Source organism: Coenobita brevimanus, chromosome 78 (assembly GCF_032717465.1).
Source record: "Coenobita brevimanus isolate Jiangsu-jjx chromosome 78, ASM3271746v2, whole genome shotgun sequence".
Lineage (NCBI taxonomy): Eukaryota > Metazoa > Arthropoda > Malacostraca > Decapoda > Coenobitidae > Coenobita > Coenobita brevimanus.
The window spans coordinates 40,300,329-40,324,063 of record NC_137031.1 but is presented as its reverse complement, the minus strand read 5'-3'; the positions used below and the strand labels follow the sequence as shown (position 1 = coordinate 40,324,063).

Genomic DNA, 23,735 nt, shown 5'->3' with positions numbered 1-23,735 from the left:
TGTGCTCTGTTGTATGTGTTATGTATTGTTTTGTTTTTGTCTTCCTCTGTCCTTGATTATTCTTTGCTCTACTTTTTGTCCCTGTGCTTTGTGTATGTCCTTGGTGTTCTTGCTTGTTTAGCCCTGTGTTTTATTTGCTAGGTGTGCGTCTGTGTTGTTGTTGTTGTTGTTGTTTTGCTAGAAATGCGTCTGTGCGTTGGTGTTGTTTGTCATATATGTTTGTTGGTCATGTGTTTGTCTTTAGGGCTGTTTTTCCTATTGTTTGTGTGTGTTTGTGCGTGATTTAGATGCCACCTTGTCTCGTTTGCTTTGTGTTTGTCTCGTGTTTGTGTGTTTGTATCTTTGTGTTTGTCCCACCGTGTCTCTGTGTCAGTTTAGGAGGTACGAGTGTGCTTGTTTTCACGTATGTTAAGAGACTAATTATGAAAATATTTATATAGTATAGTGATAAAATTGAGCGAATATATATGGGTGAGTGGTCCATAGGTGAATTTTTATCATAGAAATGGATTGAGAGAGAGAGAGAGAGAGAGAGAGAGAGAGAGAGAGAGAGAGAGAGAGAGAGGTGCATATGGATGTGTCATTTTTGGCGTTTCGTGCAGACTGTTCGTGTGTGTGAGATTGTGCACGAGTAGGTTTTTGCGTGTACGTGCGTGTGTGCAAGCGTGAGTGAGTGTGCATGGTTATACGGGTGTGCTCCTGTGTTTTTGTCTATGTGATGTATGTACGTGTTTTTATTTTTTTTTTTTCTCTTGATATTGAAACTTTCCATATGCGAGTTTTACATACTGATCAGGCAAATGAAGTTGAGATATTTGTCGTAGAGGTGATAGTAGAGGTGTGCGTAGAGCTACAGGATCAAGGGTGTTTGGAATACACACTTGAAAGGCAAACTGTATTCCTGGCTGGACACTATACTGATGAGTCTTGTTTGTAATGCCTGTAGTTTTATTTTTTACCTTTTTTTTTTTATATAGTTCTCTGTAGTGCTTTTGTTTTTGTATTAGATTTTAGTTCATTTCGGTTACCTGCAGTGCATTTGTTTTGTATTTTCTTGTATTATTTGTGAAGCCACATTATTTTAGTCCTTCGTATTGTTTTTGTTGTTTTACTTGGTGCTCTTTGTAATGCCAATTTATTTTAGTTCTCTGTAATGCATCACTTGTTTTATGCCTGTATCTTGGTTCTCCGTTTTATGTATGTTTTGTTTTGATTTTTTTCCCCAGTACTTTAGTTGTCAGTAGCTGCTCTTCTTCCTTTTTTTTTCTTTAGATTTTTCCCTGTTTTTCTTGTGCCTTTAAGTTTTGGTATGTTATTTTGCAATGCTGGTAATGATGTAGATGTTATGTTAAATTGTTTGTATTTTTATTTGCATTTGTTTAGTAAGGTAGCGATTTTTGAAGGCCTGAATGAGCGTGGCCTTGTTTATACTGCTATTTCTCCACATCTGTTTTGTTTTTCTTGTTTGTTGATCCTACCCACTCCATTTAGGACAGTGGGAATAGTTTCAAGAAAGTGATGATATTATGCTATTTTAGAGTCCTGACAGGTGACAATGAATGAGTGAAGGGAATGAGTGTGAGTCTTTTTTCAATTACTCTCGTGTTTCTCAAAGTTGTTTATTTTTGCACTTGGTTCCCACTATATATTCACGTTTCATCTTTCCTATAAACTCTCAGATGTTGCTAGCAAACGTTGGTAGCGTTGGCACTGAGTGATGGTAATGTTAGTAGCAAATGTTGACGGTGTTGGTGAATGTTGGCAATATTAACAGATGTTGGTAATGTTTAATGTTGATTGCGAGTGTTGGTAATGATTACTGGAAGCTAAAATTGATGATGATATTCGATTGTAGCAAATGTCAGCTATGTGGGTAGCGATTGTTGAATGGTGAGAACGAATGTTGACAGTTGTGTATGGTGATAGTAGCGAATGTTGTTTGTAGCACAAGGGTGAATGTTGAAATTTGGATGCGAGTGTTAGAAATATTTACTTTTTTTTTTTTTTTTTTTTTTTTCGGTACAGCAAAAAAATCTAAACTCATTACTTTCCTTGTGGCTTAACAGATCAGACCTGGTTGACTGGAAGAATCTCCGGCAGCGCACCCCACGTGAGCGCTTGGAGACTGCCTTCCACGTCATGGAGAGAGAGTACGGCGTCACGCGACTTCTCGACCCTGAAGGTACGTACGAAGGGGCCCAGCTTATGAAGGGGCGCAGCTTACGAAGGGGCCCAGCTTATGAAGGGGCGCAGCTTACGAAGTGGCACCACTTGAGTAGATAAGGGACTAGGAAGAGCCAGTTAAAAATTCGCGACAGTTCCTTGCTAGCTTTGTCTCTTGCCATCTATATTTCTCGTCACTCATTGAAAGATAGAGTTCCCTTCCTTCTCATACTGTTTTGTAGTTTGTTTCATACTGCCATAAAAACATCCCATAGCTCTTCTATCACCACAGCTGGCAGGGAAGGCTTGGTGAAACTTTTGCTTGTTGCTGCACGTACAGATTTAGGTAGGGATGTGTTTTTGTCATATGAGTGTTATACTATGGTAGATGAGTAGATGTTTTTGTCTGTAGATAGGTAGATAGAGGGACTGAATTTATGGAGATGGCTGAGTAGGAGTTTGGGTACTTGAAGAATACATACTAAGGTTGATGGGGAGGAAAGGGTTTGGCTAACAGGAGTGAGGAGAGACGATGTTTAGCGGCTTCTCAGTCCTAAAGGTATTCTTAACAGGGATGTACCGTAATTCGATAGCTGGTTTTGTGTGTGTGTGTGTGTGTGTGTGTGTGTCTGTGTGTGTGTGTGTGTGTAAGTAGGTACAAAGGTGGTGGTGTAAGTCGTTAGGAGGATTATGGAAGTATGTAAGTCAGTCATTGGGTGTGTAGGACGTTGGGATTTTCAGTTGGTGTTGTGTAGGTAGGTAAGTAGGTAGATGGATAGGTAGGTAAGTTGACACAAAGGTGGTTGTGTAAGGCAGTAGGAGATTTTAGAGGCAGGCAGGTGAATAGACAGGTGTGTAGGAAGATGGGTTGACCAGTTGGTGTTGTGTGCAGGTAGACGGGTAGGTAGGTTGCTATGAAGATGTTGTGTAAGTCCGTAGGAGGATATGGAGATAGAGAGGTCACTAGATGGGTGTGTAGGAAAGTGGGTTGGCCTTTTGGTGTGTGTGTAGGTAGGTAAGGTGATGCGAAGGTGGCTGTGTAAGTCAGTAGAAAGGTATGGAAGTAGGTAGGTAGATGGGTAGGTAGGTTAGTAGATGAATGTACACTCAGTTAATTCAGTGGGTGTGTAGGTAGATATCGTCTGTCAGTACGTTTATAGATGAACTAAATACGTGTGTGTGTGTGTGTGTGTGTGTGTGTGTGTGTGTGTGTGTGTTTGTAGGTAGGTATGGAGATGGATTGTTAGGTAGGTAGGTGGATAGGTAAATACGGGGGTAAATGTAAGCCGATAGGTTGGTGGTGGTATGCTATGAGAGAGAGAGAGAGAGAGAGAGAGAGAGAGAGAGAGAGAGAGAGAGAGAGAGAGAAATTAACCCTCAGTACGTTGGGAGTCTACGTGGCTTTGTGGAAGAAGTTAACCAGAAAATGAAGAACGTTTGCACACGGGTTAGAGTAAGTCAGATGCTTGTAATTTATTTATATATTTGTATATTTTCATTTTAGGGGAGAATAGCGAGTAAATGGTAAAAGTGCCTAAGGAAAGCGGAAGATTAAAAAAATGCTGAGTTTAAAAAAATTATGAATCTATTCGTGGGAAGGAGGATAGGAGGGGAAAGTAAGTGAAGGACTGAGGGAGGGTAGAGGCCGAGAAACAGGAGGAAGATATAAGGATAGAAGTAAAGGAGGTTAGGAGGAAGATTGAAGAATAGAAAGAAGGACAGGAAGAAGGTAAAAGAAAAGAAATAATGAAAGACGGAAGATAGAAAGGTAGAATTGAAGGAGGTTTGAAGGAAGATAGTAGAACAAGTAAAGGAAGGATAGGAGGAGGATTGGAAGTAAGGGAAGATAAGAGGAGGAGAGTAAATGGTATATAGAAGGGGGCTGGAAGTAAAGGAAGATAAGAGGAGGAAAGTAAATGGTATATAGTAGGGGGATGGAAGACTGAAGGAAAAAGAAAGAAGCAAGTAATAGAACTGAAAGAAGACAAGTAAAAGAGATGGGAGGAAGATAGGTGAATGAAAGTAAAGGCCAGACTGATAGCTTTATAGGTGGTCAGATGGTAGGTAGATGGAGGGAGGGCAGACGGATAACCTGATATGTGGGTAGGGGAGTGAAACAGTGGGTAGAGGAAGAAGGTGGTAACTGATATTCTATTTCGTTAGCAGATTGGAAAGGGAGAAAGCTGTGGTGTGGGGAAATACTGAATTACTGTTGGGTTTTGTTATATTTATTAGATTGAATTAGGGTATTGCGTTGTCGTGATGAGATGGTGGTGATGCTGATGATGATTATGGTGGTAATGGTGATGGTATTATTATTATTATTATTATTTTTTATTATTATTATTATTAAAACAGAGAACAGCAGGTTGTATAGGCGGAAGAGAGTAGAGAGGAATGTCGATGGAGAGACTGGAATGGTATGAATTTTTGGCAAGTAACAGTACCACAAGGTCGAGAATTGATTGGTTGGAGGCGATTGGGCAATGGATAGCGCAGAGAGAGAGAGAGAGGGAGAGAAGTGTACCAAATTGAAAGAGCATTGATTACATTAGGTATCTTGTAAGAGGTGATTTGATCTTTGGTGGCTAAGATTACAGACATAATCATTAGGCCCCTTAGTGTTAGGCTACGGATTAGACTATTGTGAAACTTTGTAACCAATTAAGGACGATAATTGGTTGGTTGGATGGATGGGCAGTGGGCAGCTTAATTAGGAGTGAAAGGGAGAGGCCATCACCAGGGAGTTTGAGAGGGAAGGAGGAGGATTGGAGAGGGAAGGAGGAGGATTGTATTGGTGACTGTCCACTACACGAGGGTCTGTTTTTTTTAAGTACCAGTCTTCCCTAGAATATGATAGCGTTGATGTTATACCCAGGTCCCTAATTGTACTGCTGGATAAATAACAGGGAAGGAGTTAAATAAGGAGAGAGGCAAGGCGAGGGCGAAGGGGAGGAGGGGGAGGAATGTTTAAGAGGCTGGGGTTGGGGTAAGGTGATGGAGGATGACGATAGCCAGATTGATTAACGAAAATAAACTGAACAAAAGAGCATGTTGAGGAGAAGGATAAAATGATGAAGGAAGATGATAAATGAGTGAGTGGGAGGGGAAAAAGTGGGTGAAGTGGAAGCAGATGGTTTAGATGTGAGAGAGAGAGAGAGAGAGAGAGAGAGGGTTTAAAAAGTGTAAGAGGTGGTCATACTTGGCTGGTTCGTGAGTGGTGTTAGTAGGCCTCGTGTCAAGGTCGCTGCAGGATCGACACGAGGCATCGAGTGTGGTGGTGATGGTGGTGATGATAATGGTGGTGGTGATTATGGTGATAGTGAAGGTGATTGTGGATGATGGTGCTGGAGGGGGAGGAGGATTATGACTGAATGATGCTGGTGATGGTGATTTTATGTGTGTATGTGTGTGTGTGTGTGTGTGTGTGTGTGTGTGTGTGTGTGTGGTAATTACAGATTGTCCTGGCCAAGTTGTAGGCCGCCCGAGGCATGTGCGAGAATATTTTGTGCATTAAGATTACATGCATTGCCAAAAGAGCTGGAGGCCTCAGCAACACTCATTACATATCCCCTCAGACTTGGGACCATGCCAGTAGTGTGGGTAGTTGTTATAGTTTTTGCCTTGATGGCTGCAGGCCTGAGAAATACGCATTAGACTATCAAAAGATATGTGGAAGTCCGTATGTTGTAGGTTTTAGTTACAGAATCCGCCACCAGAGTAACCTGTCTTTTCTGTATACATCTTATTCTTCCCCTCTCCCTCGTGCCTCCCATGCTGATATGATATACCAAAGCTCTGCACTAACGCTATCTACTGTTGCAATTCTTAATTTAAGTTTGTTCTTCTGTTCCATGCTTTGGAAACACATTAGGTTACCAGAAGCTAGTGATGATGCGAGTTGTTTACAGATTATTCCGTTTTACTTTTACTTGGCCCAAAACTGATATCTCTCCACCCTGAATGCGTTGATGTAAGACCAGATTTGCAGCAGAACATGACGACAGTCATGAAGACATGCAGTGGAAAGGATGTAAAGCTGTAGCATTTTCTTTCTGACACTGAGCTACGTGAATAAGCTGCAGAAAGATTAAAATTAGGGCTATGTTGTGTAAAAGAACCACAGAGTCCGTTCTTTGCGACATACATCTCATCCTTGCCTCCTGGTCCCTCTTACGCCCCAGATATATGCTCCATCCTCTGCACTAACTCTATCTCTGCAACCCCGACCTACGCCCCTCCCACACGCCATCCTACGCGCACGTGTGCAGTCTGGGACAAAACTTCGCCTCATGTTCAATTGCGTTTACTTCACACGTAGGGCATGCCCCGTCACTTTCCTCCAAATGCACCTTATCAAAGAAAATCATTTGTGAGCAAAGAAACATACCCGTCCTCCCTTAGCTTGGGAATATGAACCAGCAGAGGATATTGAGGAATAGAAATGGCGAAATATTAGGCAGACTTTTGTCCGTGTCCGTGCCCCACTGTTTGAGGGCGTAGCTGGGCCATAATACTGCCCACACTCGCACTCCCATGGGCTTCGATGGGGAGGAGAACTGACCAAAGATACTGAAGGGGTAGGAATGGGGAGAGGCTACGGAGGGTGGGCTGGAGCAAGGGCTAAGGAGAAGTTTATAGGGAGGATTAGACAAGAGATGCCGAGGCTTGAAGGGTTAGGAAAGGGCTCTGAGTTTTGAATATGGAGTGGGAGCTGGAGTGAGGGCTGAGGAGAAGTTAAGAGGGAGCGTCAGACACTAGATGCTGGAGGGGAACGGAGGCCTTGGAATGGACAGGAGAGAGGGAGATAGCTGGAGAAAAAACAAGGGTGAGGGGCTTGAGAACTGGAAGTCTGGAGAGTGTTAGAGAAATAATATTAGAGAGAGAGAGAGAGAGAGAGAGAGAGAGAGAGAGAGAGAGAGAGAGATTGATGAGAGGCTAGAAAAGGGTGGTGGACTGAGGGAAGGTTTTGGAGAAAATTGATAGCCTGGTGAGACAGAACTGGGAAAAAGATCAAGTGAGAGTGATGAAGGAAGAGAGGGAACTGAGAAGAGGGCTTAAGTAGTTGCGAGAAGAAAGAGTAGATCAGAAAGCTGTTAGGATGGACAGAAAGCGTAGGAGGGGCGGGAAAGAGGGCACTAGTTGTTTATAGGGTAATATTTAGTCGGGAGGTCAGGTGTGGTTCAGTGTTGCACCATGGAATAATAATCACATCTTTCTATTCCTTAGTATATTACACCCCTACACCCCGTCTACCGTATATATTTCGTCTGTATACTTCGCCGCATCTTTCCACGTACAGTATTTCACTCTCCTTTTTACGTAAATGAACAGAAGGCGCAAGAGATAATACCGAGGCTCGTAGAAATTCATACGTGCGCGCGGGGGAAGAGCGTTTTGCATATTAGGACATTGAAATTCAAACATGCATTTTTTTTTTCACTCATTGCAATTCAAACATGCACTTTCTAGGCATCGCGACTTGAGGAGGAAAATGTCGGTACTGAGATTCTGACAGTGATATGCTAACGAGGAGGATAGTATAACCAGGAGCGGAAAATTTACATGGGAGTTTGTGCCGTATGTGCCAGTGTATAAGCTGCGTTGGCGTATAAGATGTACGTTGGTTTCAGAGGAAAGTTTTGGTTGGTAACGGAGATTCTCTTTATACTTAGGGTCTTAGACATTTCAGGAAGATGGTGTGAGTAGGGGCCTAGATATACAAGAAAGATTATACCATGGGAGATTGCTTTGTACCTTATATGTGAGTGTATAAAACGTACATGTCACACATGCCAGCACGAACTAAGAACAACAGCGTTGTTTGGAAGCATTTAGCAAGAAATGTGTCACTGGGTGTAGAGAATACCATTGTATTTGTATACGATGCTCTAAAGATGGCCACCCTAATCTAGTGATTTAATGGGTGGGTGGCTCATACATTATTCAGGATGGGGGATCTGTGGACCTGAATGAATGTATGGAAATAAAGGAGGTGATGAAAGCTTTATTGCTGGTCTGTGGGCCCGCCTTCATGAATAGTCTTAAGGTGGGGTTGCATTATTCATTAGTCGTGACGGAGGGTCTAAAGAAATGAATGAATGTATGACAGCTAGAAAAGAGTAAGGCAGGGCTTTGGTCTAAAACCTTTTCAACCCCATGACAATTTTTATATTATTCTTGCAACGTTGAGACGATTTTGTTAAGCATAGGAAACACTTTGGAACTGGAAGGGGTAAATACAGCCTTCGTTGACATATTTATTGTGAAACTCAAATAAAATCGCTTGGTGTTGAATAAAGTCACCTGGTGGTAACTAATAAAATCATCTGGTTGTAACTTAAAATTGCCTGGTGTTGAGGTTCGAGTATAGTGAACAAAACGTCATAGTTGTGAAGGGGTTAAGTGTGGTTTCAGTATTGTCTTCTTTTGGATGGACTGATGTATTTGATTTAATTGGTCTTGAGCATTGTTGCATTATATGCTGAATTTTCACGGTAGTTGTTATGGTCTTGGTCATGTTTGCATAATTCATTTTGATGGTGGTTTGTAGTATTCTGAGCAAGTTATAGTTTGTTTCTTTTTGGTCTGTCATGGTGGATTATCATTTTCAATTTTTTATAGCTGGTATGAATGCCGAGTTAATCTGTATTTCACACATTTGGGGCAGTGCCGTCAGTGGCCGCCTTTCTGGTCAGAGTGATAGTTTTCTCGATCCTTTTAACCTTTTCTGTGTTCTTGAGATTGGTTTGATTATTCATTATTCACAGCAGATTATTATCCATATTTGTTTACTGCTTTTTTATAGTGTCTTTATGAATACTGGAAGCATATAGAGTGGCGCCATCAGTTCTCACCTTTTTCTTTGGAGTGACAGGCTCTTTGTATCCTGTGTTATCAGCACCATCTGTCCTTGATCTCCTTGCTTGTGAGGCGCCCACATTTCACAAGAGTCTAGGGCGTCTGTACTGGCTCAGGTGTCTGTATCTAGGGTGGATAAGGAACGTGGATGAAGGAAAAGCGTCATCTGTTTGAAGGTTGGATGGTTAGTTACTGTTTTTCCCGCCAGAGTGACTGGTCGTTTGATCGTTTGAATTTCTTGTTATCCGTGCCATCTGTCTTTAGATTCCATATTCATTGGCTCCCATGATCGTGTGTGGGTTGTATAGGGAAACTAGCTGAAGAAAATCGGGCATGCAGATGAGGGAGGATGATGTAGAGTGGTGGAAGTGCTGTCTTCTTGAATACCAGATAAATTTGGAGCAGCGTCGTCAGTTTCCACCTTCCCCGTCAGAGTGACAGGTTGTATATTTTCTCCTATCTTTGCCATCTGTCCTGACTCTTCTTACTGGCTTCAAAGGACGTCTCTGGGTGGGATGAAAGAATTGAATGAAGGAAAACGGGCATGTGGATGAAGGAAGATGATGGGTGATGGCGCAGGAGGCTTCAGTTATGTAGAGTCATCACATAAATCCCGACACACTCCAAACATGGAGTTGGCGGCCAAGGTTGCTCGCGATGGCCGCCTCACGTCTCCACGCATCGTTACTTTTTACGCAGGTCTTGGTGAGAGGGAGGGGTTTATTATTGCTACTGTTTTTTATTTTGTTTTTATTTACTGCCTTTTTTTTTTTGCGTGAAAGATCCCCGTCTCTTAGCACGTCCTTTGCGAGACTTTTTTTTTTTTTCATTCATTATTTTTTTCCGTTGACCGAGGAGTACATTCAGCTTGGGAGAGAGTGCCCATAGTGAAGGGGTTAACGAAGGGCTATATATGACTCATCCAATTTAAAAAGTCTCTTGAGGTGAGTGGGAGAATCTGTCGGTAGGTTTAGGAATCTTAGGCCGCATATAATGAAGGGGTTAAAATGAGAGCCATATTTACCCCTCCCCCCCACTTCCCCGGTTGGAAAAATATCTCAAGACTAATGTGTGGTGGTAAAAAAAAAAGTAAATAAATAAGGATGTCTTGGTAGTTAAAGGTTTTACTGATATAATCCCTCCTGCATTCATTTTGCGCTGACTTGCAGGTATTTTTAGCACACGTCTCCAAGAGTGATTTGTCTATGCCTAGAGTATTAAGTGGAGGGGTGGTGGGGCGGGGGGGATAGGCCATGCAGGTGCTGTGGGAGGGAGAGGAGATGGAGCAATGTAAGTGGAGTGAGAGAGGTAAGAGGCAGAAGCTAAGGCCATGCAGGTGGTGTGAGGGGCATGGGAGATAGGCAAGGCTGTACACGTGGAGTAGAGTTGAGACAGATTAGGATGTACAGATGGTGTAGGAGACAGGTAAGGTTATGTAGTGGAGGGGAATAAGAGACGGGAGACAGGCCTATACAGATGGTGTGGGGGAGATAGGAGATCAGTCGTGCAGGTGGTATGGTGGAAATAATAGATAAATGGTAGATAAACTTTGGGTGTATATGTAGGAGGTGCTTAGTAGATGTAGTGGTATAGGGAGGGATACCACATGTAGCTGTCTGATAAATATAGAAGGTAATACGAGATGTGGAAGAGACAATTGATTAATCCATGTGGTACGTGCAAGGTAATGGATGAGGCCAGTTGGTGTGGGAGAGACGAGGGATACATAACCCAAGCTGGCGGCCTTGCATGAAAGATATTTACAGTGACAGGTGGACATGTAGACCATCTGACAGCCAGGTTTTATTGTCCCCTTGACCTCCTACCTCCCTTCGACCCTCTTCTCTCTTGGATCCCCCTTCGACCCCCTCCCCCCACCTTGTCCCCCTTAACCCCCCCCCCCACGCTTGTGTCGTGCTCAGATAAAAAGACCAAAACTTTCACTCTCGCCCTATACGGTGGCAGGCCGAGACCCCACACGACACGAGGCCGGTTTTTGTGATGACCTTAGCGGGGATAAAGGCTGGACAACATCCTTTTTTTCGGGCCTTTCCATTGAGCTGGGAAAAAGAGGACGGCTGGTTGCAAAGATGATGTCAACTTGTAGGTGATGTGGGTGGAAATGATTTTGGTGGATAGGCTGGAGAAAAAGTGATGGTGGTGGTGGTGATGATGATATCATTTTTTTTTATTTTTATCATCATGACATTTCCTACAATGGTGTCAGGTTACAGTATAGATGAACTGGTTGAGATTGATTTCAAGAGGATAGATTTTGATTTGGTTTGGTGTCAAACTGAGGATAATTTGGGGTCACTCAGAGGACTATCTGGTCAGAATCCCCCCCCCCCCGTGCAAGACGACAAAGCCAAGATGAGAATGGTGCGGTAACAGGTTTAAGATGATCATTGATAGCAAGTGATAATGTGTTACTGAGATGACAGTTAAGATTTTGATGCTGAGAATCGGATTGACAGTTAAAAATGAACCACAGACTATTATAAATGGCTATCAGAGAGATAATAGGTAAGAAAGAGCTGTGATAATGGACGCCAGAGGTGTAATAATGGGCACCAGAAGTAGTAGAATGGTGAAGCAAGAACAGGATAATGGGAGGAGGTGCAGCGTAGTGGGTGGTACGGGGCTCATTTATCCCGCCTTACATGGAATGGGGAGCGAGGTGGAGGGGAGAGAAGAGATGAGGGAGAGAAGAGACGTGAAGAATGGGGATGAGGTGGAGAAGAGAGGTGGAAGACGAGAGGTAAGGTAGAGGAAATGTGGGATGGAAAGATGTAAGAGACTTGGAGGTAGAGAGATGGAAGAAGATAGTGAGAATGTCTGAAGATTAAAGGTAAAATAAAAAGGGATGGAAGAGTTGATGTACGAAAGAAGAAAAAGGAGGTAAAGAATGTGAGGTAAAAAAAAAAAAAAAGTGGAGGTAGAAGGGTAAAAGAAGAAGCGTTGAGAAGTGGAGGTGGAAAGGTGATGTTTAAAGGTTAGGGAAAGGTAAATGTAGAGAAATGGCAGGGGGGAAAATGTGGGGTAGAGAAGTACGAGGGTGTAGGATTGGTGAGGTGAAGAGGTGAGGGGGAGCGATTAAAAGGTGAGATGATGAGATGGAGATGAGGTGAGGTGGGGAATTGGAGGGTTAGAGGTGGAGCCAGAGGTCAAGCGAGGTCGTGAATAACTGACTGGACGACCTTACTCCGTGGGACCTGGGATTGTATTTATCAAGGATATTAACAAGTTTCCAAGATAAGTGTCTTTAGCAGCGTGCTCTTTATCAGAATTTGTTTTGCTTATCGTATTTTGTAAACATAATATTCACCCGTTTAGTCGTGAAATGTATGGTAATAGAAGCGTGAAGATGGAGTTACAAGCTGGTAATTATGTAGGCAACTTCAGCCCGAGACGGTTTGTAAATAGAGACCGTGGAGAGGCAGCAATATCCCCTCCCCCCCAATCCCAGTGCTGACAGCTATTTTATACACTTTGATACTGAAGATAACAGAACGTATGTATATGACCAGATAGACTGAATTAAAATGGGGTCGTAAACAGATGTATTGATATAGAAAGCGATAGCTAGAGGGAAGGAGTGAGCAGGGGATGGCAGGACAGGTTTTGAATTGGAGATAAATATAACACTTGAAATTAAAATATTGGCTGCGTGTAGATAGATAGATAGACAGACAGATAGGTAAATAAATAGATAGATAGTTATTAGGCGATTGATAGAGTGGCTGAAAAAAGCAAGTGACGACGGGACAAGTTTTGAAATTGAGGTAAATATAAGAGCTGGTCCATGAATGAGTAAATGGACTAAATACAAATTGAATTCAAATAGGTTTAAAAATAGATAACCATTGTAGATGTACTGTATATTTTGCGGTGGCTAGAGGATACGTAGGAGCGAAGGATGGCAGGTCAGGACAGGACAGGTAGCTGGGGGAAGGCTGGGATGATGGATGTAGTGGCGGCGGACTTTGGCATACAGGTTTGGTCTCTCTCTCTCTCTCTCTCTCTCTCTCTCTCTCTCTCTCTCTCTCTCTCTCTCTCACACACACACACACACACACACACACACACACACACACACACACACACACACACACACACACACACACACACACACACACACACACACACACACACACACACACACACATATATTAGGGGTGTGAAGTGTATTTGTTGTGTGTATATGTGTGTGTGTGTTTTGAGAGAGAGAGTGTTACGTTATTATGATGTTAAAACAGAGCATGTGTGTGTGTGTGTGTGTGTGTGTGTGTGTGTGTGTGTGAGAGAGAGAGAGAGAGAGAGAGAGAGAGAGAGAGTGTTACGTTATTATGATGTGAAAACCGAGCCTGTGTGTGTGTGTGTGTGTGTGTGTGTGTGTGTGTGTGTGTGTGTGTGTGTGTATAAGGTTCCCCGCGGCTTAGTCATTGTTGGTCTGGAGATGAGTCATTACAGGGCACGAGTGGGGAGGGAGGGAGGGAAAGAAGGAAGGACGGAGGAACGGAGGAAAGAGGGAGGAAGGGAAAGAAGGGAGAAGGAGAAAGTTGGGTGGAGGTGGAGCTTAAGAATGAATGAAGGAGAAGAAAAAGTGAAGGAAAGTAGGGAAGGAAATGAGGGGGAAACTGGGGCGGGGGGGTTAGGGAGGGAAGGAGAAAGAAGGGTGGAAAAACGTAGGAAAAGTAGGAAGAGAGAAAAGGAGAAAGTATGGTGGAAGAGTGTTGGAAAGGAGGGGAGGGTGAGAGGATGGAAGGAAGGAGAGAAGGAAAGAAAAAAAGCTGAGGAAGGAAAGTACAACACAAAATCAGTGACGCAGAAAGATACCACTACCACCCACCTCACATAACACCACAACCACCACACAAGACACTGACACCACCATCACCACCACCACCACACCGTCAAGCAGGTATTATTATTATACCACCTCATTTACACATCACGACCACCTCACTGATACCATACCTGGCACATCACCACGACCATACACACTGTCGCTGAGACACAATCCCTCCCCCTCCCCTGCACATACACATATTTCCCTGTTTTCTTTGTCCCTATACACGCATTACTAAGCTCTGTTGTTTTCTTTGCAGATGTTGATACCCCGGAACCAGACGAGAAGTCGCTGATTACGTACGTCTCTCAACTCTACGAAATCTTCCCCGAGCCGCCCAGCATCCATCCACTCTTCAACATTGTGAGTATAGATGCATCATGTACAAAGCTGCAAGGCACATGTATCGTCAGTTAAGTATTGTAAATTTTGTTGACTCTCGTGATATGTTATACTCCCCGAAGACACTTACCCCCTTCCCGCTCACTTTCCCCCATCCCCCCTATATACGTACTTCTTCCTCTCCCACTCATCCCCTCCCGTCTCACTCATTCCCTCCCCTCTCACTCACCCTCCTCTCTCCCACCCCACAGGAGGCCCAGCGGAAACTTGAGGAGTACCGCGAGTTGGCGTCCACCCTACTGCATTGGATCCGTGAACACATCTCCATCATGCGTGACAGACACTTCCCCACCAACACCGTTGAGCTCAAGAGGATGGCCCACGAAAGTACCAGGTACGAGGAGGAGAAGAGAAATGTTATTTACCTTTTGTCTGTACTATTTGGACAGGCATTGGTTTTATTTAGGTCTCTCCATTTATTTGGCGATTTTTGACGAATAAATTAAAAGATATGTTTAAAAGTATATTGCAACCTGGCCTAACTTCCTTCATCTTAAAAAAAAGAAAAAAAAAAAAAAACAGCCTAAACAAACAACTATTCAGTTCATTTTAGCTTGTTACAGTGTTACAGCTCGTGGTATGAGCGGCCAGAAGAAAACATTACAAAGCTCGTTTTAGCAGAGGATATTTAACCTTGTACCTGTAGCTCAAAGATTATATAACACTTTATTTTATCTTCTTGCGACTTTCACACCACCAGATTTAGACAAGAGGAAGTACCCCCCAGACTCCGAGACAAGAACAGCTGTCAGCGTCTGTACCGTGAAATCCAGAAACTTTTGGACGGCACAGGCTTTTTGGAGGAAAATCTGTCAAATGAACTGCACTACAACAATGTCGACTCTGAATGGAACAAGCTTATGTCCCTCTACCAGGAGCGAGATGATGCCCTACATGACTCTCTCTCAGGGTAAGGAGTACTAGCTAGTGCATTGTCACCTGGTGCATGGCTATGGGTGTGGGTATGGGTATAGGTTATGGTTTGGGTGTTGGTATGGGTTTTGGTTTTGGTTTGGTTGGGGTATGGCTTTTGGTTTGGCTGTGGGCGTGGGTGTGAATGTATGGGTGTTAGGAGAGAAAATATCAAAATGTATGTAGTATATGTGGAAGAGAGGATTGGGTTGAAAGGAAGACATGCAGTTGAATCAGGTTAAGGCTGAAGCAGGGTTATGCTGTTCAATCTTTATTACCCCATCAGGAGAATAGAGGCTCGGAGCTAAGCTACTTAGTCCTGACATTTAAGGTAAGAGTGACCAATTGCTCATCTCCGAGTGGTATTGTGAGAGCAGTAAACCCCAACCATCCTTTGGCTGTAAACTCTTGAGTCTTATCTGGTTGGGATATGAGAGCAGATAGATATGTAGTAAGATCGAACTTTAGCGTTTGTCTTTTTGGTTTACTTTGTACTTTTCCCCTGGCGATTACGTAGTTTTAAGAGTTCTCTTACTCTAAAGCTTTTCTACTTTTGTTTCCGTACAGCAGTTGAAAGTGCAGTTAGAGTAATGATGATGATGATGATGATGATGATGGTGGTGACGATAATGATGATTATGAGGAGAAGGAAGGTGACAGTGAATGATTTATATTACCTTTACTGCCTTCAGTGCTGACCGACTGCAGAGACTGGCGGAGAAAGTGCACCGTGAGATCAAGCAGACAGAGATCACTCTGGATGAGGTTGAAGTGCGCATAGAGGACGAGGCCCGGCGTGTGGAGCGACTTCACCCAATGGACGCCAAGCGCAACTGTGATGCACTGGACGGAGAGCTGGCACAGTGCGAGGACACCATCAAGACACTCCACTCTGATGTCAAGGTCCTGCGTGAGGGCAGATACCATGAGGCACCAACACTTCATAAGAGGTGAGAGCATCATGTCACGTATTTTACTGATGCAGTGTCATTTGCTTTCTTTCTATTTTTTTCTCTCTCTTTTCTGTGTGTTTGTGTGTGTGTGGGTTACTAGCTTTTCATTGTTCGAGTTTTTAAGCCTTTACTTGTGTGGGGATCCTTCAGAATAAAATTGGTTGTTGTTAGAATGAAATCTCCTAGATGCATTCATTATCTGGAAACTTAAACAAATGAAATAGTTTTTAGCTCGTGGCCTCCCATTTTTTTCCCCTCTCGCTAATAAAATAATCTTTCATTATCCAGAATGAATTCTTGAAATGTGTCATTTGCCCGGAAAGGTGCTTATGAATATTGTATTACTGTACTTGAGCAGTGTTTCTTAGGAAGTCGTGCTGATTGTTAATATTTTGTATTTACCCGTAACAGTCTGTGTTCATATACTATGTTTTCCATCTCAGAGTGGTGAAGTTGGAAGAGAGGTATGTGAGTGTAAGGACCCTCTTCGAGAACCGACTTCTTATTGTGCTCAACAACCGCTCGTTCACTCAGCAAGAATCTTTCACTACCACCAAGAGGATTGTTGTGTCTGAGTCCCGCCTTGTGGAGACCAATGAACACTTCAGGTTCCTTCAGGAATGCATTAACTGGTGCAAAGACAAACTGGTAAGTAGGGATTTGTTTTTTTTCTTAAAGCTGCGTCTCCACCTGATGAAAGAGAATGGTTCTGTTTGTAGACTCCTCAGTAACTAGTAGTGTTAAAATTAGACTGAATTTCTTTATATTTCAGTAGATTCTGTGATAGAGACACAGTATGGAAATTATTTATGTATGCAGTGGATTATGGTTGGTAGAGCAGTGGATGATACCCTGTCTCATTTGCCCCATCCAGAAAAAGCTGAACGATAGCGAGTATGGAAACGACCTGGCGGCAGTGGAACGAGAGTATGAGAGCCACCAGAAGGAGCACAAGATTATCCATCAGTTCCACACCAATGTTGACCAGTGTGCAGCTGCTGAGGTGAGTACTGTGCTGGTAAAGTCAAACAGAGGTGGCGAAAGAAACATGTGGAATGGCCTTGGAAGGGAGGTTGGGGGAAGCATGGCAGGGATAGAGAAGAATTTAATTGAGGAGAAGCGAGACAGTGGAGCAGGATTACTTGAGATTTTTAAGTATATTTGAATGGGAAGGTAGCAAAGCATATTCCCAAAGGATGACATTGTTTAGAATAGGGAGAAGACAGAATGGAGAGATAGGTTCTTATCTTCCTATTGAATTCCCCAGTGGCGGTGTACATTTTACGCCGGAGATGTTGTCTGTATAAATCTGTGTTTTAGTTATTACAATGGTCATTGATTGCCAGCATTGCATTTAGTATTTGAAGAGTATCTCCGCTATAAATATATTGGTATAAGAATTGCTGAGAGATAATGAATACAGCAAGGATTCTGTCTAATACATTGTTTGATCTTTCCTCAGAATAACTTCAGTGGTGAGGAGCACACAGTGTACATTAACCTGTTGTCTCAGCTGCGTAAGATCTATGCTGAACTGCTGTCCCTGAGCAACAAGAGAGTGTCTGACCTACACAGCCTGCTGGACTTCCTGCAGGCCGCCACACAAGAGCTCATCTGGCTCAATGAGAGAGAGGAGACAGAGCTGAACAGAGATTGGGCCAATAAGAGCCTCAATATCAGTGATGTTGAGAGATACTATGAGGTAAGTTGTACTGGAATTGCATCTGGATTTAAATATACATTCACAGTGAGATGATCAAGGTGATCAGTCACGTGATGTAATTAAAACTTTGCCATATTTTTTTGGATATATTTCACTTGATATTGTTTGATCGTGTGTAGGTTGCATATTGGGTAGTGAACTAGATTCCTGTGATAGCACTCTTTATGTCACTGTCACATCAGTGGTCATAAATACCCAGTGCCACTAAGGTAATGTAATAATGTGTTGTTGGAATGTGTTTATTTCATTTTTACAGAAACTGATGGGTGAGCTTGAGAAGCGCGAGGTGCAATTCAGTGCTGTGCAGGACCGAGGAAACAGCCTAGTGATCGGCCACCACCCAGCTAGCAAGACTGTGGAGGCGTACCTGGCTGCCATGCAGACCCAATGGCAGTGGCTCCTAGAACTTACCCTGTGTCTGGAGACGCACCTGCAGCATGCCTCACACTATCACACCTTCTTCACCGACATTGCCACTGCAGAACAGTGGGTCATGGCGTAAGTAGGAGAAGAGTGTTTGCTTTTAAGTAAGGTCTGGATTATTTCCCATTATGATCAGATTTCTTGAATTCAGTTTTATTAGTTTTTTCAAGTAAAAATTATTCCAATATTCTTTAAACATTGTTTCTTTGGCCGCATCAGCTTAGTGATGTATTTTTAGTTCATTGTTGATATGCTCATATTATTTTATTTAGCTTGGGTTGAGGCTTTTCAAACTGGAGGGATTGAATACCGCCTTCATTAGCCTCTTCACTGCAAGAGATCTCTCCCAAAATGAATAAAAGCTTTCTGGATATATAAAAAATAAAATTACAAATACATCATCAGATTGATCATACTGAAGGGCTTAAAGCACATTGTAATTACCCAGTTTTACATATATATTTTCTTTCACTCTCAGGCAAGATGAGAAGCTGAACACGACCTTCTCAGTGACTGACTTTGGGCTTGATGATGGAGAACAACTGCTGAGAGAAATGCAGGAGGTGAGGGAGGAGCTGGCGCAGTTCAACTCCACTGTGGATGAGCTCATCACTCGCTCCAAGACGGTGGTGCCCCTCAAACAACGGCGCCAGACTCTCCGTCAGCCTACCGTTGTAACTGCCATCTGCAACTACAAGAAGATGGATGTGAGTGTTAGATTCTTTGCATATTTACTAGAAATACAGAATCTCGGTGACATTTTGTGAAAATAGATGTATGGCCTTTTCATTTTCTTACACGTGCTGGTGGTAGCATCTCAGTTTTGAGTAGATTTCATATATATGGGTCTTTCCCACCTCTCAGAAATAGTAGAAAATTGGGGAAGTATGATGGTGATCATTGATGATGATGATGATGCTTTATGATGATTTTTATAACCATTCCGTGTCTGTGTTTTTTAGATGAGCATCAACAAGGGAGAGAGATGTACTGTGCACGACAACAGCAACCGAGTGAAGTGGAGTGTGGTGACAGGCAGTGGGTCCAAGGGCATGGTACCGGGTGTCTGCTTCACCATTCCCCCACCCAACCAGGAGGCCATCGATGCGGCAGAGAAGCTGAAGCGGCAGTATGAGCGCTGCATCGCCCTGTGGCAGAAGAAACAGCTGCGCATGAGGCAGAACATGATCTTTGCCACCATCAAGGTTGTGAAGAGCTGGGATCTTGCTCAGGTGAGGCATTATATGATGCAGTCAGAATCTCAGTGACTCAGTATATCTGTCATCTATCTGTCTGTCTGTCTATCTGTATCTATACTGGTCTGTCAGTTATCCAATCCATTATCATCCTTGAGCAGCATAGAAGCTCGGGCCTGGGCTACTTAATTCAGACACTGAAGGCGAGAGTGACCTTATGCCGACCCCTGTGTGGCCTTATGTGAGCAGTAAGTCCCAACCAACCCTCGGATATAAACCCTTAAAAGCCTCACGTGATTAGAACAGCTTAACTCACTAGATCATGAGGCAGCGACATGAGCCCTAAAACTGTGCTTCTAGAATAATCATACCTAAATATTGGAACCTACTTATGTCCCCCAAGAACAGTCTGTTCAACACTGATGCAGTAAGTCAGAAAAAAAAAATAGAATACTAAACCTAACATGTTTGGAAATCTTGATACATGGTAAAAATAGACGCTGAGTCAAATGTCATTGCTACTCTAATGCTGTCGTAATGATAAGGCAGTGTCAGGTACATTGCAAGTGTTACAGTTTAAATTGCCTGATTTCATAAAGCAGATTCTGAGTGCGGCCATTGTTACACCAAAATATTTCTGCTGTGAACTTTCTTGGTTAGGAGTAGGACCAGTCTTAAATGTCATGGCATGGTTGAGTTGATTATTCCTCTATATATTTTACAACAGGACATGAAGTATCACTCTCATCTTAAATGTCAGGACCAACTTGCGTAGCTCCAGGTTCCTAAGCTCCTCATGGGACGACATAGGATTGGATGATGGATGGACATGAAGTAGATGCCTTCCTTTTTTAACAAACTTCTTTTATCGTGTGGAAAGTAATAATTTAGCTGTCCATTTCCTTTCAATAACCGCATCAGCCTGAAGACCTAGTTTCTGTTATTCTACTTGTCAACAGATAGCTTTATTCAGCTTACGAGAGTTCCCCTAGGAGAGAAGTCCAAAAAAATACATTCGTTGTAATATAGCAGGAATTAATACAGACTACATAATTCGATCGAGATGGTCAGAACCAGTATACTTTAGTGAAGGTAGTGGAACGTAACGGTAAGAAAAATGGAAATGCTTGGAGTAAACTTAAAAGATGAGTAAGAGAGGTGAAGGGTGAGGGTTAGAGAGGGAGAGTGGAGGTCAGGTGAGGTCAAGTGTGTGCTTAATTATACTTTATTCAGCATATGGTGTGGGTGTGGTATAAGGGTCTCTCCCTTGTCTCTTACCCCCAGCTCTCTCTCTCTCTCTCTCTCTCTCTCTCTCTCTCTCTCTCTCTCTCCACCCGCCTAGAATCTGTTCCGAAACCCGCTTTGTCCTATAATAGAAACTCATAATACTGACAGGCAGTAGGCAAAGATAAAGTTTCAAAATGGAAAATGCATCATATTTCTAGGATAGGAAAGATTGAGGTGGGTTTGCATTTAACTCAACATATTATTCTCTCACCTCTCACTCTTTCTCTCGCCTTTGTCCCCATTCCCCATTTATTGACTTGGTTTACTTTCTCTTTCATTTACAACTTCCATTATCTCCCCTTCTCTCTTCCTCCTTCTCCTCTTTTAGTTTATTTCCATCCTGATTTGCTCCTTCCACTGTCTGTCTTCCTCTGTTTCTCCATTCCCTTTTCCCTTCATTTAATTTCTTTATCCATTTTCTCCTTCCGTTGTCTTCGTTTCCTCCCCTTCTCTCCTTTCACTTAACCCTCTCACCTCCTGAGTCACCTCTAATTGATTAAAAGAAAACCGAGAACGCAGTGAAGCAGCGGAGAATCCTTAGGCAGCCAGCCAACCAGAAATCCGTTCAGCAGCGCACTAAGCAGACAAATTGAACAGCTAGTCAGCCAGCCGATAAATCTGACAGCTAAAAAACGCCCTCCCCGACGGGCTTTTCTTGCCCGTGTCCACTCTATTAATATAGAGGGATAATTCTTAAAAACAGCAACAGCTATAAAACGTGTGGAGCAACCAATCAGTCAAACACGCAAAGCTGACGATTTAAGCAAAAACAAATTAGACAGCCGGCCAACCAGTTTTCCATCCAAACAACCAACCAGTTAAAAAAAAAAACACACACACACACCCAGTCAGGTACAAGAATCTACCAGACAAACGAATCAACCATCCAGATAGGTTATATAAGTACTTTCCAGCCAAATATTCTCCTCCCCCTCGTGCTGTCCCCTCTGACCTGATCCCACTTCGCACCAGACCCCTCCTTAATTCACGTCACCACACTTGACAGCTGCTTCACCTCACTGCCACGGGACATTAAACTTTCCTCCCCGGGGACTTTTAAGCGGATTTTCCAACGTGCCTCTTAATTTCCCTACTCATGGGTCTTTAATATACCCCCGTTCTCAAGGACCTTTTCCTAATTTCTTTCTTCCACGGGTTTATAGTTCCCCCTTTTCATACAGACCTTCAGATTTTGGAAACTCATGAATCTTTAAATTTTCGCCTGTTCCCAGTGGCTTTTAAGATTTTTCCTTATGCCATATACATTATCATTCTGTCTCACAACGTTTAATTTTTTCCAGTTTTCAAAGATCATTAAATCTGCTTTATTCACAGGACTCTCAAAAATGTTCTGTACTCTTTTTTTTTTTTTTTCTAGCCCTACAGACAATAAACTTAACATATTTTCGCAGACTCTGATTTAGTCTAATTTCCAACAGATTTAAGATATTCCTTACAGGCCGAAATACTTTTAAAAATACTCAGTACTCTTCACGTATTTCAAGCTCCCGGCACTTCCCAGAGATCTTTAAATTTACATTATTTGCCCACGTACTTTTATATTTACGCAACTTTTCGTACACATATTTAAATTTGCTCTACTCACCCACAGATGTATAATCTCCCAGGCGTTAATTTTTCAAAACTTTCCCAGACCTTCACCTTAACACACTTTCCCCAGAGACCTTTAACTTATTTTCCCTCATCTTTTTATTTACCTATCCAGCATATATATATATATATATATATATATATATATATATATATATATATATATATATATATATATATATATATATATATATATATTTTACTTTCAAGCAGGTTTTGAAATATACATTCATACAGGCCTTTAAATGTACAGTTTTTCCACAGACATTTATCCCATAGAATTCTTGAGGGTTAAAGCGCCACAGTATGATACAGATCTGAAATTTCCCCTTTTCTCCACGGCCTTAAAGTAATATCAGCTTCATAGATATTTCACTTTTTATCGCTGTTCATTCCTTGTGCCGTTCAAAGTTATTCCATATTTGACGAATTAAACCTATTATGTCGGTGTGTACTTCTTCCCTTGTTTTTCGTTCCCTTTTACATTATGGGTACTTTCATGTCGTTATCATAATTATAACCCTTCTTAATTCACCTCTTTTGGTCATGAAGCTAACCTTAACAATATTTTAATCTTTGTCTTCAATATCGTTAATAATTCATCATATTGACCTATTGGTACCGTAATCACATGGGGTTGGAGAAATTTAGAATCTAGTTCAGTACTGAAATCAAAAGAAAACTGAAGCCACAGATAAAATTTATGCACCTCCATTGTCCCAGGAGGTATGAAGCTGCTTGCAGAGTAAGTCCAAGGCGACGGTGTTCCCTCATGTCGGCGCCAGTGTAATGAGGGTGAACCGTTTCCAGTCTCCACACCCACCCCTTTTACCCTTTAATCCAGTGATGCGACTTGGGGCAGATCTTGTGAAGTGGTTAACGAGGGCATTATCTAACTTCCTGATCTGAAAGTCTCTCCAGAGCTGAATATAAATGTCTGTTGGTAGCAAGAACGAAAAAAAAAAATGTCATCGGCGTGAAGGGATGGAGTTCTCAGACAACATGGCTGTACGTGTCACCTTCCTCCCATGTCCCTTGAAGTTTTTTTTTTTTTTTTTTTTTTCCCACATTCATCGCATATCCTGCCGCAGTTTCGTCCTTTCTTACTACTATTCTCATCATAATTTTCAGTAATCTCCATGTAATCCTAGGCCACACGGAAAGCCACTATTTTTCCATGATCTACCAGATAAGCTCTTTATAATCCTATGCCGTTTTTGTAATTCCTCTCTCTCTCTCTCTCTCTCTCTCTCTCTCTCTCTCTCTCTCTCTCTCTCTCTCTCACACACACACACACACACACACACACACACACACACACACACACACACACACACACACACACACACACA

At 42.5% G+C, this 23,735-nt stretch overlaps 1 protein-coding gene across 1 annotated transcript in view; it reads left to right on the top strand.

Moving 5' to 3' along the window:
* Nucleotides 1–23,735, top strand: part of shot (dystonin-like protein short stop) — a 250,965-nt gene that overhangs the window by 64,203 nt on the left and 163,027 nt on the right. The window contains exons 4-14 of the mRNA XM_080279354.1: nucleotides 2,067–2,182; nucleotides 14,136–14,239; nucleotides 14,470–14,612; nucleotides 14,979–15,188; nucleotides 15,883–16,140; nucleotides 16,587–16,791; nucleotides 17,018–17,146; nucleotides 17,606–17,845; nucleotides 18,123–18,364; nucleotides 18,768–18,996; nucleotides 19,252–19,521. Coding sequence (XP_080135480.1) covers nucleotides 2,067–2,182; nucleotides 14,136–14,239; nucleotides 14,470–14,612; nucleotides 14,979–15,188; nucleotides 15,883–16,140; nucleotides 16,587–16,791; nucleotides 17,018–17,146; nucleotides 17,606–17,845; nucleotides 18,123–18,364; nucleotides 18,768–18,996; nucleotides 19,252–19,521 — 2,146 coding nt within the window. The remainder of the gene's footprint in view (nucleotides 1–2,066; nucleotides 2,183–14,135; nucleotides 14,240–14,469; nucleotides 14,613–14,978; nucleotides 15,189–15,882; nucleotides 16,141–16,586; nucleotides 16,792–17,017; nucleotides 17,147–17,605; nucleotides 17,846–18,122; nucleotides 18,365–18,767; nucleotides 18,997–19,251; nucleotides 19,522–23,735) is intronic.